Below are 12,880 nucleotides of genomic sequence, written 5' to 3'. Positions count from 1 at the left end.
TGACACATTGCCTTCTCTTACCCCACCCTAGGCCCTGGAGATCACAGTCTTGTGTGCCACCAGACTGATGGCAATCCCCAGAGCTACCCCCATTTCCCAAATTTATGAGGGTTTTTCAATGGGGGTGTGTGTGGCTTCTGGTCTAATTGACCCCTGGGCAGTGGAGCTCCCAATTGTGACCAGAACAGTCAGTGTCAGGGATTGTGGGACAGCTGCTGGAGGACTGTTAGGGTCAACATAAATAACACGGTGTCTTCACTCGTTCTGCATCAATCTCTGTACATCAACCTCGGCTCAACATCGCGCAGGGAGGTGATGTTACTATGTTGGCGTCATGGGGCCCTTACATCGGTGGGAGACAAATTTCAGTGTAAACTGATGCACAACCAGATCAATGCAAAGTGGCGTATGTTGACCTGCCATTGTAGTGTAGACCAGACCTGAGTGTTTCCTGGCTCTCAGAGGTGTCTATTTTCTGCTGCTACCTTCTGTGCTCTGGAAAAGTAGGAGACACTGTCAAGCAGCCTGAATTCCCTGTAATAAAGATTTTTGTTAGTGAATTAATTTAAGGCTTGTCTACACCTACATCTGCACTGGTTTCCATGAATTAATGCAAACCTTTGTGTGGACACAACCCTTCAATGGGTTAGGAAATGGCTTATCTTGATTTATCTTGACTTAAGAGTGCCCATCCAGGAGTTTGCTCTGGTTTAATTACACAAGTTTAGTTAAACTGGAACCAGTTCATGCGCAGAACGGCCCCAGACATTAACATTAATTCTACTGTGTATCAGACAGGAATCTGGCTGGATTAACTGACCAGCCCACACCCGTGGACCCACATTCCATTATTATTTTAACAGGAAATGGCTTTTAATAATAGTGTAATAAAATGTTTGGCTCATTATGGGACACTGTAGGATCATCACAAGTTCATTTATTTCTTCTGCAGGTTTGGGCTCTGATCCTGCCATCTCAGTGGAGGGACATCAGGACGGAGGGATCCGGGTTGTGTGTTGATCATTCGGATGGTTCCCAGAGCCCAGGGTGCTTTGGAGAGATCTCCAGGGGCAGCTCTTACCATCAGCCTCTGAAAACATATCCCAAGAGGCCAATGGCCTGTTTCAAACAGAGGCTGCCATTGTTCTAACAGAGGAGTCCAACCGGAAAGTGTCCTGCTGTGTCAGGAACCCCCGACTCAACCAGGAGAGAGAGTCAGCGATTTCCATAGCAGGTCAGTGCCCGTCCAAGCCGCACGTGGCTAGACTGAAGCGCTGCACACGTAGGTGGAGAGTATTTATCATTGTGTCTCCTATTTATTGGCTTGAATCTTCAAAGTGCTGAGAACTTCTTGGAAAGTCCTGAGCAGCCTCAGTGCTCTGTGCCTCCAGCAGGAGCTGAGGGTGTTCAGCACCTTGCAGGCTGGGACGCCATTGCCCAGCTTTTCAGAACAGCTCAGCACTTTCAGTGCATGGCAACAGGGTCCACACAGCCAGTGAGTGCGCAGCAGGCTGGTGCGAGGTGGATTTACTTCCCAGCTGGCTGCACGGTAACTGTTCCTATAAACAAGCCAACGTAAAGCAAGGTGCAGAGAACTGTGCCCGCTGCCTTAGGGAGCAGCCCCTCTCCATTGTGGGGTCTTGTGTGTTAAGGGTCTGGATTCTGAGAAACAAAGTTGTGTTACGCTACAACCTCCCAGCAAGAATATTTGTGTTTGTCGCTAACTTCTCTGTGTGTGTGCTGTCCACACCACAGTTCTCAGTGTGGGGTGGGGGAGGGAATTCTCCTTTGTTCTCAGGGAGACTCGCTCGTGCTGAGTATTTCTGAAAGTCTGGCTAATAAGTCACTTTCCTGGACAGCACAAGGGAGCCCTGGCTATGGTCTGAGCACTGCTACTTAGATGACATCTGAAAACACCACATCAGAGTGAGAGCTGCACTATGAGCCCATCCTGCAGTTCAGACTCTGACTAAACTCCCATCACCTTAAATGAGAGCGTTGCCAAAATCAGAGCTGAGGATCAGGCTGTAACTTGTATTTAAATGCACAGAAAGCAGTAAATGCAGAGCTCCACAGCCCAACCGCATAACCCCAATCGCCATAGGAATGTACACTGCGGTTTTTCATTTCACAGTCACACAGTGGGCCTGATCCTGCCTCCCCTGTATAAGCAGGTCAATGGGAGTGCTAGCAATAAAGGATCAGGCCCAAAATATTCAGAAACAAAATCTTACCTAAGAGCAGTTTGATTTTGGAAAAAAAAGTTCAGGTTTTATGTATTATTATTTACCAAATAACTCTGTTAATACAGAATGACTATTTCATCACGGTACTAATAAGAATGTTGCATTTTTAAGCACCATTCATCTGAGATCTCAAAGTGCTGCACTGCTGATTAGCCTATGGGATGCCCAGTGTTACCTGACGGGTGTGTTCAAGGCACACACAGTGAGAGTGTAAAACAAAACACAAATACTCTCCCTGGCAGGCTGCAATGTAACACTGCTTTACGTCTGAGAATCCAGAACTCCAACACACCACAGCCAAATCTATATAGACAGAGAGAGAAACAAAGCAGACTGCTCCTTAAGGCAGAGCGGCAGAACCAAACCATCCTGCTCCAGGCTGGCTCTATGCAGACTGACTGCAGAGGACCCAGATACATGGTCCCGGCTACAGAGCCCCCAAGCCTGCAAGCAGGCCCAGCAATCCCCTCAGGATTTAAAGTGACAACGTGTAATGTTTGCACAGTTTCAATACACCACACTGATCACTTAGCAAAGGACTCTTTGGTCAGCCATTGCTCCTGGGCCCAGGCAACAGGAATCTGGAAGTGTTTTTACTCTGAATCTCCAGGCTGAAGTTTTGTTTTTATTAAAATCCTGCGTTAACATATTTTGGGCCAGACTCTTTAGTGAACGTGAACCCCTCTGAGCCCAGGAGAGTCGGGGTGTCAGGAAGCTGGTTACAACTGGAGCCCTTTGTACAAAATACAAAATTTGTATCTGCATCCGATCTGCGACCCGCAAACATGGTCCGCGGATGTAAAGCAGATATCCACAGATTTGCTGGGCTCTCGTTACAAGTATCTGATTCAGAGGGCCAGTCTGTACTGGCTGCAGCCCTGACAAGACAGAGCAGCCTAGGGAATGCTTGAGTGTAACACAACAAAACTCCACTCTACCCCCTCCTTACCTCTAACACGTCCCCTCCCATTAATATTCGGTCCAGGCTAAAGCTTGGACATTCATTGGCTTAATAATAAAGTACAAAGAAGCCAAATCTTCCCTGTGAGATTCTTTAACTAGTCACAGTGTCACCATTGTCTCAGTGCCCTGTCTTCATTCTGCACGTGTTTGCTCCCAAGTCAATGGCACTTTCTCTTGCAGAGCTGTTTTTCCCGAGGCTCAATCCCTGGATGGTGGCTCTGAGTGTGATCCTGGCTCTCCTGGCTGTTCTCATTCCCCTGGCCAGTTACTGCTTCTGGAAGCAACACAGAGCGAAAGGTAAAGTGACAAGAGGGGAGAAATTAAACACACACATAACAAGCTATAAACCCGCAGAAGGGGCAGGTGTTTCAAGTTCTTCAGTCTGTGGAAAGTTATTGGGAGCCCCAGGATGGACGTCAGGGTGGGAGGTGACTGCACGTCACCCCGTGACACAAGGGGGTGCTCTGGAGCTGGCATCCTCCAATACCTATGTAGACAAGTCCTGAGTTACACCAGGGGCTGCTTTAGCATGCAGGGTACCAAGCGACATTAGCTCTCATGTGCCTCTGGGGCTGCAGTGGATTTTCATGAGAGCCTAAACTTCAAGGGAACCAGTTTTGTTTGGGGATTATTATCTAGATCCAGAAACAGGCCTTTAAATGTATATTCACTAGGGCCCCAATTCAGCAGGGAAGTTAAGCACATGCTGAACTTTCAACCCAGGAGTCAATCTAGCCCTGTTCAGCAGGTGGTATGTGTTTTGCTGAAGCAGGCTCCAAGACAGAAGCTTTTAAGAACACAGGAGTCACCAGAGCAAATGAGACGAGTCTGTCTAGTCTGGGATCCTGTCTCTGACCGAGCCCCCAGTCTCTGATCCATGACAGTCTTACCTCTCATGATATGGTGATTGAGTTTCCTTATAACCTTGTGTGAGGAACTTTATCAAAGGCTTTTGAAAGTCCACAGAAACCGTTGGCTCACCCACCTTGTCTAATATTCTTGGACCAACCCAGCTCCACCAACACTGCAAACACATAAACTGTGTCAGTGGTTCTCCTTTGTCCACTATTTTATTGACATGCTCAGAGAATTCAGATAGATTTAGGGAGACACCATTTTCCCTTTGCAGAAGCTGTTCTGGTTAGACCTTAGCATAGCATGACCATGGAGCTCTGTTACAATCCTATTTTAGTTCTTGTTTCACCCAGTTCAGCAGGTACTGACAGAGAGCTCACTAGCCTGTAATTCTCAGGATTACCCCTATCAGATTTTCAAGATGGGCACAACATTCCCAGCTCTCTGATTCTCCAGAACAGTAGCTGATTTTAATGAGATGCACATTCGTATTAGCAGCTCAGCTCTATCGCTCTGACATCATTTCAGATCTCCTGGACATTTGCCATCGGGCAGGGATCCCTCAGCTCCTGGTGACTTCTGGCTCTTTAATTTACCAGTTTGTTCCAAAATCTCCCCTTCACACCACAATCCCTGATCTTTATTTCCTGAAAAGAGCCTCTCCAGGGCAGGTCTCTCCCCAGCACCCTCTATGGTGAAACCCGATGCAAGGAGTCAGTTTCTCAGCATTGTCCTTACCCTCCCCAATTGCTCCTTTTATCCCCTGCTGATCCAGGGGACCCATCAATTCTCTCACAGGAATCCTGATTCTGATAGACTGAAATTTCTTGGTATTCATTTCATATCCCTGGCTGTTAATTCTTCAAATTAAATTTTCCCTATTAATTCTCATCACACATGTCACCCAATGCACTGTACACTCCTTTATACTGGCCTACAGGATTAATATCTTCCATGTGCTGAGGGATCCCTGTTTGACTCTAACAACCTCTTGCACCTGGCCAGGTGGCCGGGTGGGGTTACTGTATTTCTTCCCTTGCTGATGCCTTTGTTGCCCAGGGGTTGTCAGGCCCTGGTTGCTGAGGTAGCCTCCTGGCCGAGTCTAAAGATTTTAACTTCCCTTTTTAAGACCTTTTTGACTCGCTTTCCTTCTGCAAAATAGTGTGATATTGACACATTTCTCTTTGTTTTATTTTTAGAGAAACTTCAGGCTGAGCTCAGTAAGTTCCATTCCCCCCAGTCTCACCCTTCTTTGATATTGTCTATTCTTCAGCGTGTCTGTGTTCAGGGGCGTTCTCACCCCTCTGTCTGTGCTTGGTTGCAGGGTGGAGAATCGTCCAGCTCTACGCAGGTACTGTACATCCTGCTGATATTTTATCCTTTGTGAGACCCCACCTCCCCCTGGGGGTTCTCTGCTCCCATCCCTGCACAAAGCATTTTCCTATGACATTCAATAGGCTAGAAGCAGCAATGTCACTGGGGCAGATGGAAAGGGGCAGACGACACCCGGGTTTATTGCAAGGCAGGGACACGCCCCCTGTGGGAAAGGGCTGATTGGTGAGGAAATCCTGACCCTGCTGTCAGCTGTCCAGGGCGGTAGCTGGGTTCTGCAGGACGGACATTCTCACCTGTCCATAACTGGCACTGAACTGCCCAGCTCTCTCTTCCCAGCCCCAGGATTTGCATGCTCAGACCGGGCTCTAGCCCACAATTTCCAACTAGCATAACATGGCCAGACAGGAGCTGTTCTGTGTCTCCATGGGTTTGGAGTGAGGAAGGCCCTTGTTACCAGATTTGCCCATCACTATGGGGTAGGCTCATTTATTAGGGTTACCTTCCTGGAAGGGGGTGTGATTCTAGGGGTGTGATTCTATTAATGTACTGCTTGTGTTACTTGTGTGTTCATATGGCTATAAGTCCCCTCCCAATGGAGTTATCCTGCAGGACCTAAGGTTTTCAGGGCTGGGCTCCTCCAGCACCAGATTCAAATAACCCCCCACACAGACACACACACACGTTCCAGATTAACTGAGTGTGTCTGAGCGGATTGGCACACTCAGCTGATCCCTCAGCACTCTGGGTGAGCTGATCCCTTAGAGCACACTGTGTCCCTGAACTCAGCAGGCTGGGTGACACCACACTTTCAGCTGTCCCCTTCATATGCCCCTTTACACCACAATTGTTCTAGCAGTAACCCCCTTGATGAGCAAACCCCATAGGATTTTTGGGCACTCCAGAGATCTTTGGCTGTAAAGAAGCTTGCTACAGAGCAAGGGGACAAAGGACACAAAGCAGGCTGGGTCCAAACAGCACTTTTAATAATACCATACAAGGCTCCTTACAATACCTTATTTGCCCAGGGTAGCCCTGGACCAGGCTGCATAGGCTGGCTTCCCAGGCAGAGCAGCAGTCCACAAATGCCCACAGCCCCCTTTTCTCAGCTGTCCCCTTCATATGCCCCTTTACAGCCAGATCACAATTGTTCTAGCAGTAACCCCGTATCTGATGAGCAAACCCCATTTACAGGATTTTTGGGCACTCCAGAGATCTTTGGCAAGATTAGAGATAATGTCTGCAGAACAGGAACAAAGACGTTGCTGCAGAGCAAGACACATGTGCCAATCCTGGGACCAACAGGACACAAAGGAGTAAAATTCTGGTGACTCAGAGAGTGAGCTGGCTTGGAGGGAGAGGGCCAAGAGAGAGAGAGAAACTTGGCAACCAGCTTGATTATAACAGTTATTTTATTGCTAGGTATAAGCCAGCCCGCATGACAAATGCAAGACTTATGATACTAATAGTAATACCATACAAGGAGAGAAAAACAATCAAATGCTTACAATACTACACAATTACAGCTGGGGTATTGGAGAAAGCTAGCCCAGGTTTGATTACAAAAGTAGAAAGTTATACCTGGACTAAGAGAGAGAGAGTGTTGGGGGAAGATGAGGGGGGGGGGATCTCACCACTCCACGCAGTTCAGAGTTCCCAGGAACAGGCTGGTCAGCTTAGGGTCTGGAGTGCTTTGAGTCTAGGAGAGCTCCCAGCAGGATCAGTCAGGAAGAAGGGAAGTTCCAGTGGAACTGATGCAGCATTTTGGATCCAAGCATCAGAACAGGGGTTTGAACTTTGGTCGGGGGTTCTGTAGACACCAGGTTTGTTTATGGATAAACAATGTCTGGACAAAAGGAGCTGATCATTCCTGGCTATGGACAATGTTCCTCGAGAGAGGGCTCACAATGCAACCAGGATTCAGTGTTTTGCATATCAATAACTAGAATGGTCTGATAACTGCAGAGCTGGATGTGTACAGGTGTGAGTTCATGTACATCAGGAGCAGAGATCTCCCATCATGCAGTGCATCCCTGCTTCAGCAATCCCAGAGTTCAGTGCGTGTTCCATCTTGGATATAGATGAGGCTTCTGTTCTCCATTCATGTGCTAATTGAGATGCCTCCTTTTTTACATCTTTGATGGAGATGTAGATGAGGCATGGGGAGTTGTATCATGATGGGAGGGTTTTAGTTGTGTCCACTGCCTTTTCATATTGAGATGCCTTTGGTTTCTGGTTCAAACAGGGGTGGGGGGGTGGGGGGATTCAGGTGAGCCAGAGAGAGTCGGGGTTTTGCGCTCTGATTCTCCAAGGACACAGAGGTGCCAGGTAACAGCCCTGTCCCCATTGCAAGAGCAGACGGGTTTTTATAACCAGCTTGTGACACTCCCCTGATCTAGTTACAGCAAATCGTGCCCACACGGCACCTTTTCTGCCACACAGCTGTGGCTGAGCTGTGTGTGTGTGTGTGTGTTTTGCTCCCAGCATGCTGCCTGACTGTGTATCTGCACTGGTGCATGCTGGGAGAGTCTGGGGCAGCTCCAGCAGGGGTCAGAGAGTCCAGGGGCCATGCACACACATTGCAGCACCACTGGCCCAGGGGTCCCTGCACTCCGGGGTATCTTACCACACAGAGCTGGGGGGGGGGGCAGGAGAGTCACCAAACACCACTGGGGGCCTGTTAGGGTCACCACATCTGAGGTCAAAAAAACCAGGACATCTGACTGCTCCACATACCCCGCCTGTCCCCTCACCCCGGCACTGTCTGCCCAGCCCATCCCTGGGAGAGCGCCCAGCCCCTGCAGGCTCCTGTCCTGGGGCTGCCCCAAGTACGAACCATGCCAAGCAGGACCTGGCGCCAGATCTATCCCCTCCCCGGCAGTGACCCCCACAGCCAGTGCCTGCATGATGGTGAATGGGCCCTGCTAGCCCCGAGCTCCCCATCTCACTCCCTGCTCCCAACCTGTCCCTGTCCCCACGGCTCCCAGACACTCAAGATCCAGGCTCCTTCCACGATGGCACCGCCACCCCACAGCTCCCCACGTCCCACAGCCACGGACACACCTGGCTCTTGTACACACTCCCCACATTAGCCCTGATCATCCCCCCCTGCCTGTGACAATGAACTGCTTCCCTCTACGAGGTCCCCTCAGCGCTCTCCAGGTGTGTAGACGTGTCTGGGGCTGGAACTTGGGCTCCGGGGTGTCTGATGTGGGGTCCCTCGATCTCTCCTGCTGCAGACGCCCCTCGGTGTCCAAATTCTGACACGGGCCCTGGGCCAGAGCGTGCAGAGTGAGAATGACTCTGCAGCCCAGTGGGTCGGGCCCCATCCGGGAGCCCCAGAGCCCAGCCCCCCTGCTCCAGTGACCCTGTAATTATTGATCCATAACCACAGTGACGTGTCTCAGCTGTGTCGGTGCCTGGTGCAAACACCCAGTGTAGACGCGCGCGGGTGTGAGCTGGAACTGGCACCCGGTGCAGCTTCTCCCAGATGGAGGGGGCAGTAAGTGGGGAAATGCCTCATCCCCTCCCCACTGCCCCGGCCTCATCAGCAACAGCCCCTGGTTCCCCCAGCACCAGTTACACTCCCCACTGCCCAGCCCACCACTGCCCTACCCTGGGGGAGGGGCTGGGCCGGGTGAAGGGAGGGGCTGGCTGTGGGGTTTGCCTGGCTGGAAGGTGGGGCCCGTGGGGCCGGCCGGCATGGAGAGTCCCAGCTGTGCACCCTGGGGCAGGGCTGCCCGGCCAGTGTGTGTGGGGACGGCACCGACCTGCTCTTAGCAACAAACCAGCCACACACGGCCCCAAAGCAACAGAGATTCCCCTGGGCCCTGCCCCCCCCCCACACCTCTCTGCCCCCTGCCATCCATCTCTTGCTCCCCCTCTTCCCTCTGGCTCCTGCCCCTCCCTTAGCCGTCCATCACCCGTGGGCCCTCCTGTCCTCTCCTTCTATTGTCCCCCTTGCCCCACACCCCCCAGCCCCTTTCTGCTACCCTGGGCCCCTGTCCCTCATCTGCCCTTGCCTCCCTGGCACGTGCCCTTCCCCTCCACCCACCTCTCCCCCTGGAACCCACCCTCCCTTCCCCCCTGCCCTCCTGGCACCTGCCCCTGACCCCCAACCACCCTCTGCTGCCATGTCTCCCACCCGTCCCCTTGCCCCCATCTGCCCACCTGGTAACTGCCACTGCCCACCCCACCACTCACCTTCCTCTGCTGTCCTCCTCACCCCCCGCTGCCCATCTGCTACGTCTGCCCCCCTGCCACTCTCCTCACCCCTCTCTGCCCCCTGGTGCCCACAACTTCCCTCACCTTCCTCTGCCCCCCCCCACCAGTGCCAGCCCCTCCCCCCTCTGCCCTCCTTGTGTCTGCCCTTCCTTTCACCCTTGCTCTGCCCAGAGCACCTGCTCCTCCCCTCCCCCTTCCATCCTCTTACCTGCCCCTTCCTTTCACTCTTTCTGCACCACAACAGATGCCCCCCCCGGCACAAACCCCTTCTCTTGCTCCCTTCTGCACCTAGATGCCAGCCCCTCCCCTTGCCCCCTTGTTGACCCTGGTGCCGGCCCCTCCTCCTGCCCCCTTACTGCCTGCCCATCTGCTCCCCCCTCTGCCCCATGGTTGCAGGCCCCTTTCCTTACCCCCTGCCTTCGGCTGTCACCGCTTCTACTCCCCTGGCACCCACCGTATCCTTCCACACCCTGATGACCCCCCTCGATCACCCAATGGCACAAGCCCCTCCCCTCACCCCTTGGTGCCTGCCCCCTCCCTCACACGCCTCCCCCTGCCATCTTCCCCATCCCCCACCAGCCCCTGCCCCTCCACTGCCCACCCCCCATACCCTGGTGCCAGCCCCTCCCTTCACTCCTCTGACCCCCTGCTGCCTCTCTCTACCCTCACCCTCTCTGCCCCCTGGTGCCCGCCCCTTCCCTTGCCCCACATTGGGACCCTGCTGTCCGTGCCTCCCCTTGCCTCCTTTACCTTCTGGGTCCCACCCCTCCCCTCATCCACCCTCTTCCCCCCTGGTGCCTACCCCTCCTTCATTACCCTCTGCCCCCATAAGGCTGCCCATCTCCACACCCTCTCTGCCCCCCTTGTAATCCCCTACTCCATCATCCTCCCCCATTCTACCCCAGTACCTGACCCTCCCCCCTCTGCCCTCCTTGCAGCCACCCCAACATTCACCCCTCTCAGCCCTCCTGGTGCCAGCCTCTCCACTTGCCCCCCCATGCCCCTTGCACCCACCCCTGCTATCCTCACCTTCTCCCCATTAATGACTGCCCCTTTCCTTGCTCCCCTGGTGCCCCGTGGGGTCTGCCTTTCCCCTCTCTCCCCTCTGCCCCCCAGCACCTGCCCCTCCCCTCCCCCTCTTGTCACCTGCACCTTCTCTTGCCCCATCTTTGGCCCACCTGGTCCCCCTTCTCCTTGTGACCCCTCTGCCACTGGGGGCTGCCCCTTCCCCCGTTCCTTCTAGTCCTCTGGGGCCACCCCTCCTTTCACTCCCCCTCTGCCTCCCTGGGCTCCTCTTCTCCCTTAGCCCCCCTGACACCCGCTCCTCCCATCACCCCACTCTGCCCCCTGGCACCTGCCCCAGCCGTCGCTCTGCCCTGCGGTGATCACCCCTACCCCAGACACCCCCGCTGCCCCCAGCTCCTGCCTCACTCTGTGTCCCAGGTGCCTGCCCGTTCCCCTCCCACCTGCTCCTGGCGCCTGCCCCACTCCTCCCCCACCCTGGCACCTGCCCCTCCTCTTCACTCCCCTCTGTCCCCTAGAGCCCCCCTTTGTCCTCCTGGTGCCTGCTCCTTCCCTTCCCCCCACTGCCCTTGTGCCTGCCCCTCCCCTCTGCCCCTCCCATCATCAGCCTGTCCCCTCCCCTGTGACTGGGCTGCCCTCCCCTGCCCTGCCCCCACTGACACCTTCCCACCCCACCCCTCCCCCGCTCCTGCTCTCCTTCCCCTCAAGTTTGCTCCCATGGGCAGAGGGGCCCTGACTCCCCTTAACAGGCAACAACCCCCCCCCCAGTGATTAACGGGGATGCAGGTTAATTTCCCTTTGATCCCTGTGACCAGCCCCTGCCCCGGCCCTGACTCTGTGACTCTCTCCCCAGTGGACGTGACTCTGGATCCAGACACGGCTCATCCCAAACTCGTCCTATCTGAGGATCGGAAACGTGTGAGAGACGGAGACACACTCCAGGATCTGCCCAACAATCCTGAGAGATTTGATACTAGTTCCTGTGTGCTGGGCACTGAGGGGTTCCCGGGCGGGAGGCGTTACTGGGAGGTGGAGGTGGGAGACAAGACTCACTGGGCTCTGGGGGTTTGTAGGGAATCTGTGAGCAGGAAGGGGATGGTCAGACTCACACCTGGGAATGGATACTGGGCCGTGTGGCTGAGGGATGGGGAATACGAGGCCCTCACCTACTCCCCGACCATCCTCCCCGTGAGCATCAGGTCCAGCCGGGTGGGGATTTTCCTGGACTATGAGGTGGGCGAGGTCTCATTTTACAATGTCACTGACAGGTCCCAGCTCTGCACTGTCACTGGCACCTTCTCCGGGACGCTTCGCCCTTATTTCTGTCCTGGTCTCAATGCTGGGGGTAAAAACGCGGCTCCCCTGATCATCTGCCCGGTCCCAGCCCAGGCGGAGGGAATCTCTGTCCCTGACAGCGACACCCGCAGCAGAGACTGTCCCTGCCCAGCGCTGAGCAGCCCCCAGGCCTGTGCCCAGGGGAGGGTCTAAAGGGCATCACCCGCCTGCCCCCCCGCCACCTGCCCCTCAGTTCCCAGCACCAGGCCTGTCAGATGGGGGAGGGGAGAGGGGCAGAGAAGGGGCTGGGGGGAGCCAGCTGCTGGGCTGGGGGGAGCTGGGTGTGTGGGTTGGGTGCAGCGTCAGGAATGGATGCTAAGGGGGGGGAGTGGGGAGGTGGCTGTAGCAGCAGGAAAGGAAGAGCCCAGCAGACATGAGGAAGACTCTGGGGGATGTAATGAGGGGGGAGGGGAGGGGCGGCCCCAAGGAGGAAGAGCCCCTGGCAGAAATGACTGGGGGGGAGGAAGGAGGGGAGGAGCCCAGTGAGTGCGAGGGGGCCAGTGAGCTCGGTTAAAAGCCCTGCATTTCCGGCCCTGGGGGAGTCTCTGTCCATGGGGCGGGGGAGTGAAATGGCCACAAGGGGCAGGGGGAGAGCACCGGGGCCCTGCTGTACAGGCCGCTCTGCGCTGCAGTCTCAGCCTGTGTGGGGAGCTGGTCCCAGCACCATGGGGGGAGGGGCAGTGGGGAGAGCTGGGGGAGGGGATTCGGTAGCTGGGCCCAGGGCTGGTGAAGGGCAAATGGGACCCACTCAGGGGAAGAAGGCCAGGCAGCTTTTCCCCCCTCCCCCTGTGTTTGCCCCTCTCCACTGTTGTGCGACAAACGGCTCCCAGCACGGGTGATACTGGTAGGACATACGGACACACAGCTCGTGTCTGCTACTGCCCCATCACACGTTGCTGCCC

At 54.6% G+C, this 12,880-nt stretch overlaps 1 protein-coding gene across 1 annotated transcript in view; it reads left to right on the top strand.

The window, feature by feature from the left end:
- Positions 1 to 12,172, top strand: part of LOC137150612 (butyrophilin subfamily 1 member A1-like) — an 89,416-nt gene extending 77,244 nt beyond the window's left edge. Inside the window, exons 4-7 of the mRNA XM_067544565.1 lie at positions 3,390 to 3,506; positions 5,264 to 5,284; positions 5,389 to 5,415; positions 11,497 to 12,172. Of these exons, the coding sequence (XP_067400666.1) occupies positions 3,390 to 3,506; positions 5,264 to 5,284; positions 5,389 to 5,415; positions 11,497 to 12,131 (800 nt within the window). The 3' untranslated portion in view covers positions 12,132 to 12,172. The remainder of the gene's footprint in view (positions 1 to 3,389; positions 3,507 to 5,263; positions 5,285 to 5,388; positions 5,416 to 11,496) is intronic.
- Positions 12,173 to 12,880: the final 708 nt, after the last annotated feature.

This window comes from Emydura macquarii, unplaced genomic scaffold (genome assembly GCF_026122565.2).
Source record: "Emydura macquarii macquarii isolate MOO-44397 ecotype Brisbane River unplaced genomic scaffold, CSIRO-AGI_Emac_v2 contig_977, whole genome shotgun sequence".
NCBI lineage: Eukaryota > Metazoa > Chordata > Testudines > Chelidae > Emydura > Emydura macquarii.
The sequence above is the reverse complement of the archived record's forward strand: the minus strand, read 5'-3'. Positions and strand labels throughout refer to the sequence as shown.